General features: G+C 37.6%; 1 protein-coding gene across 1 annotated transcript in view; it reads right to left on the reverse strand.

Annotated features, from left to right (window-relative positions):
• Positions 1-5,607, reverse strand: part of eif4g3a (eukaryotic translation initiation factor 4 gamma, 3a) — a 62,422-nt gene extending 56,815 nt beyond the window's left edge. Inside the window, exon 1 of the mRNA XM_065241181.2 lies at positions 4,944-5,607. Coding sequence (XP_065097253.1) covers positions 4,944-5,107 — 164 coding nt within the window. The 5' untranslated portion in view covers positions 5,108-5,607. The remainder of the gene's footprint in view (positions 1-4,943) is intronic.
• Between the last annotated feature and the right edge of the window lie 458 nt (positions 5,608-6,065).

Here is a 6,065-nt window from a genome sequence, read left to right on the forward strand (position 1 = left end):
TGATTTACATACAAAGGAAACTAGATGTCAGGTGTTTTCTGAATGAAAACCTTCACAAAGGTTTCAAAGAGGATAGTGTCACTTCACTACTTCAGTATTTGTTTGAGAATCCCAACCAGGCAGACTGGCATGAGTTCTGTTTGAGCAAAAAAGACACATTTTACCTTTCATTCGACCTCAGCAAATAATAGTTCAGACCTGCAGAACAACAGAAACGCTCAGTGAGTGTGACCCAGATTTACAGTATGTTTATTGCTCAATAACTTAGCTTGACTGCGTCTAAACTGCCTTTACTAGACTGATTACTTAACATCAAATCAGGCAGGAATTCCTAACATACTGTATATTTACCCTGATTACCAAGGAAGACTTTTATGTGTCATGTGATTTCCTTTCAAACTAGACCAGAATGACGTTGTCCCTTTTCTGATGATGTTGTGTAATAAACGTCTTTAGTGCTGATGGATCATCATCAGCTTGAAATGTAGTTACCGGTATGTCATTTTTATAAAATAAACAAACAATATGAGTGTGCTGTATGAATAACCACAGGTCTTGTTTACCTGGATAGTTATATAATTGCAGGTACATTTGGTGTACAAAGTGATTTTTTTACTTTTTAATTTGGGCTATCAAACAAACAAACAATTATTCGCATACAAAATAAAAGTTTGTGTTTGCATAATATATGTGTGTGTACTGCTGCTGTGTGTAATTATTATGTACAGTGGCGGCCGCCCGGTGACTTCTTTTTCGAGGGCGCACGATGCAAAGCTCGTCACAACATGTATGTAGCCCGTCGTGTGTGGCTCGTCATGTCAAAATGTGTGTTTGGAGCGTAATGTGAACCTAATCACACATGTCAAAATACATGCCTGCTGCAGACACTTTAGGATAAAATAGATGCGTTTGCCAGATACTCACTTAATCTCATGTGTGATCAGAGTTTAGTGTTAAGTTAGTATCTTGTGAGTATTTCGTAAATGTGGGCGTCTCTTTTATCATAAACCCCTTCAAAAAGACGCGTGATGCACATAGTTCACATGACGCAGCAAACACATATTTTGACATAAAAGCAACACAGGTGATACTCCGAATGGGTGATTCTCGCAAAATTATACTTATGAGGTGTCATGAAACATTTTAATAAAAAAGTAAATGCAAAGTAAGAATATCAAAATAAGAAGCATACCGTTACAAATATCTCTTCATGTACTATTTTGCACATGATTTCAAATGACTTCATATAAACCAATTTTGTTGTTTTTTTCCACATTTAAGGGGAACATTTTCATTACCGCAACGTGTCCATGACTGGATTTGGGTTTTTTGACGTGGAAATATTTATATTAAAAAATCTAAAAATAAAAAGCTTCAGTGCATGTTATACTATAAACATTTACAGTAACGAAACATGTGGTATTTGGTGATCATTGGTACATGTAGAGACAATAATAAGGAATATAAATGTGTCCAAGACCAATTTTCTCATCATCCACAACAATTTTCAATCATTGTTTAAGTCCTCAAGGAACTAACATTTTCAACAAAACAAAAAATTTTTTTGGAAGGGACATAATTGACTGTGACACTCAAGATGGCTACCAGGTAAGCAGTTCTTATTTATCTTTTATCTCCAGATAAAAGTTGAAATTTTGTTTGTCATAGTACCTAGACAACTTTTTAGTTCTCATTACCGATACATGAGTTTGTAAATGCATATATTTAATGTAATATCATGTTGCAGTAATGATCATTTTTGATAATGATTATCTAAAAAAATGTAAATAATTCTGTAGGAAATATTTTTTAAATCCTCTAAAAATAATGGTTCAGACCTTAATCTTATATGTGCAAAAAATTGGCTTTAAGAGGCTTTTAAAAAATTGTGATCCTGGACACCTTCTAAATCTGGAATTCGTGAGAATCACCCGAATATTATGAATTCGCACCCCACCAAAGATAAGTCACCGAACGCCACTGATTATGTATATATAAATATACAAACATTCATGTATTTCATGTATGTTTTTTTTATTTAAACATGTATGCGTCGTGTATACATTATAATTACACACAGTTTGTACATACATATACTATGCAAACACAAACTTTTATTATGTATCTGATTAATCGTTTGCCAGCCCTATATTCCATATTTAATTCTGCTTTTTTATATAATTATTATTTATTTTAATAATTTGGTACCCGTTGTCATGGATCACAAGATGTTACAGGCCACAACAACATTTTAATTCTGTAAAAGGTATCCTATTTACTACTTAGTCGGTGAATGTGTCAATTCTGTTGCTGTCAAACTCTGCTACCAAGGTATAGTAACAGTGTTAACAGTCATGTATGTGTCTGTGAGAGAGATAAAGATGATTTTCAGCTATGTAAGACACTTTTATAGAAAATGTTTTTTCTATTTTTTGGTTATTTTGGTATGGCCTTATGATAACATCTTTTGATCCATGAGGAGTACCAAATTATTAAAATAATAAAAAATTATAACCATTTGAAAACGTGGACACCACATGTACCTGCAATTATATAAACCCATTTGGTGGACATCTCTGACAACCAGAACACATTCAGATCAGTGGCGAAGCCAGAAATGTTCAAGTGGGTGGGCCTTTATAAAACAGGGTGGGCAAAGCATAGAATGTACATAATCTGGGGGCGTGCACAACAAAGTTTGTATGCCTGTGGCCGGCGTATGTTTTTTTCCCCAATGGAAGTGGCGTTTTTCAAAACAGCCAGCAGGGCGGGACAAATATCACAACAACCAACCGACTCACAGCTCAAGTATCACAGCAACCAAAGCCACGGGCTGAAAAAACAGCTGGCATTCGGCGTTTTCAGCCGCGTTTAAAAGCGTTGGTGTGCACGCTACCTAATCAAAGTTACCTTGATGCCATGCAGGCAGCACAATGTTTCAAGGGGAAAATTATAAAACCACTTACAAATAACCAACCAGCTTGTCTACAGTATATGGGCAGGTGGGGCTATGCCTGTTTTATACAGTCTATGGGCAGTGCCCCACCAAATTATTAATCCACTTGAAAACACAACTCAGTAGAATTAGTAACGGAATTAGTTTTTACGGTATTTACGTTACGTGAACATAGTTCCGAACAATGATATGTCTCGTCAGCAAAATGCATGACGTGAAAGCGTCATAGGCTATGACAGATTCAACAGGTAGGTAGTGATTTGATTTTACTAAAGAACTTGTTTGAGAGATTGTTATTTAATGAGAACATGGCCATCAAACAACATGGCGCATTCCAAATTTCATGTGTTGTCATTTAAGTGTAAATTTTATTCCAACAACAGTAAATCATACAGCCTATATACACGACAGAGTCTGCCCCCTTAAATAGTTGACTGGAGTAATACTCCTGACTATAAACTGTAGTAATGACACCACTATAAACAAACATTACGAAAATGTCTGAACTCACCTTTACATGTCCTAATGTAGTCTGATACAGGGCTTCTGGTTAAAGATGGAGAAAGTCTCGATCATAATAACAAAGTCCAATATCTTTGATCATAATATGTCCCTTCGCGCAAAGAAAAGCAGAAATAAAGTTCTCAGACGAGCATTTATCATCGATGAGCGTAACGTTATATGTTTTTTATACAGTATGTGGTGAAGAACAGTCTTTGACACAGCATGACGTCATTATCAAAGTAATACGTGCTCGTTTCATTTTGTTGACGTTTGAAAAGATGTCCTCAGTAATCCAACTTTCCATGAGTGATGTATAGTCTCTGTCTCCAAAAGTAAACAGATAACAGCAGATGTCATCGTGGAAAGGCTGTTAAACTTGATGATTTGCGACTCGCTATTTTTAAATTCAGTTCAATCGCGCGTAGGCGGAACTAACAATGACTGACGAATCATATTCAACGTTTCATGTTGACAAGCGTGTGCACCAATAGGGTAAAATAAAACTGCGAAACTGCCTGAACATGCAAACTTGCACTTATATTTTATATTTTAATTATATTTATAATTGTATTACATATATTAAATTATAGTGTGATAAGACGTCTATTCGTAGTACTATTATTTATCTTTGTTAAATTATTTGATTTGTCTGGAAAATGGCCCTCTGATTGGATGGGCCACAACTCAAAGTGGGCGGGCCCAGGCCCGGCCAGGCCCACCCGTAGCTTCGCCACTGATTCAGATACCCTCATCACAAACAATAGATGCATAGCGTTACAAACTTCTTTATACAAATTGATCTTCTTTAAAAGAGATGCACAACAGCTGGTTTAATATATTATGTAATGCAAAAACTTCAAACGTTTTTAAGACTGGGTTAAGTGTTTTCACAGAGCCACTGATTTACTAGGATTAAAACGATCAGGCTGCTAACACCAGCACTTCTCTAAGATAATGCTCAAATCAAAGCACCAGGTCCATATATTTTACAAAAAACCCAAACATGAGAATCATGTTAGTAAATTATATATAGTATAAACAACGACGCCATTTAACTAAATGCACAATACAGCAGCAGGTAAGCGGTACGAGGAGTCTCAGTGAATCTGTGATGCACCGTGTACACAAAGCTGGGATTGTCAAGTTCAATGAACAAAGCAAGTGAGGACACCAGTGTGTAACAACACCACCAGCAGCAAATACAAACACACACACACACAGCTGATCCAACTACATCCCTCTGCTGCATGCGAATACCCCTGATCACCATAGCAACGCTTATCATGCTATACTGTATTAATATATAGCCTACGCTATTGATATGATCGATTATTAGCCTCTGCGTAGTAATTTCATCATCACATCCTATTAAAATGTAAACAAATAAACACTGAGGTCAGGTGATTATAAAACAAATTCGCTCCGATTTCCACACTGATTACTTGTGTGGGACACCGGGGGCTTTGTTATTATTGAAGGATACTGGGCAGGCGGCACTGCTGGCGGTGGAGGAGCGTTCTGAGCTCCCGGTGGTAACGACAAGGAGGTCAGCGCTGCTCGGAGTTGCGTTGGCGGTGCCGGTCCGGTTACAGGTCCACTAACAGCGACAGCGGCCGGCTTCGGGACCACTTTCTGTGGCAAACTCATTGCAAAAAAAATAAAAAATAAGAAAAACAAACGATGCGCAGCTGAAAACGGTCACGTCACGCGTTCCAACAATATCTGGCCGTTTCTTCTCTCTACGGAGGCCGGAACGTATGAATGTATCCTTATGCCATTGATTTGATTCAAATCTGGCTGTTAGTACAAAAATGTCATTTTATCACTGAAGTCTGGGGCTGTAGGTGTTCTGTGCATGGGGACGGTAGGGGGTTTGTGTTCCCCTCCAGCCTCCCTGAATCTTCCCGGTTGAATTCCTCGTCTCCTCAGGCTTAGATGACAGTATCCGGTTGTATTCTCTCCGTTTTGCGCAATAGCATCACATCAACGCGTCGGATGATAAAAATTTCTTATAAAGATGGGAGACTTCGCTCAACATGGCGTTGTTGCGGCTGCTTCCAGCAGTCCGGCTGGACGGACGGAAGGCTCGGCAAACGTCGGACGAATTCGGAAACGCTCGGGTTCACCCTACGCCAGTGGGAGTGACGTCATAAAGGCAGTCGCCACAGGCCAGCGCTGTGTTGCACACAATAAATGGCATCTCTGTTAGATTTAAAACAACGAGTCTGTGAAAGATATAATAGACAGTGATGCATGATGATTGAATTTAAAATTGTAATTTTTACAAGGACCCGCCCAGCTATTCTTCAAAAAACAACGCCTACTTCAAACATTATCATTTAGTTTAAATGAACCGTTTAGGTAAACTTTAGATTTATTCAAAGAAATATGTTCACAGACTATGTATAATGGCATTAAAATAAATATTTTCTATAAGTTAAATAGTGAACAATTTTGAATAAGCGTCTGTTGCCATTGAAAAGTGTGTTTGTAGCGCCATCTGTCGTTAATGCACAGAGACAACCTATGTACCTGTATATTTTGTTAAAAAACACAACTGTTGTTGTGGATTTCTGCGATTGATTGGTTTTACAAAAAATAAATA

This window comes from Paramisgurnus dabryanus, chromosome 14, assembly GCF_030506205.2.
Source record: "Paramisgurnus dabryanus chromosome 14, PD_genome_1.1, whole genome shotgun sequence".
Lineage (NCBI taxonomy): Eukaryota > Metazoa > Chordata > Actinopteri > Cypriniformes > Cobitidae > Paramisgurnus > Paramisgurnus dabryanus.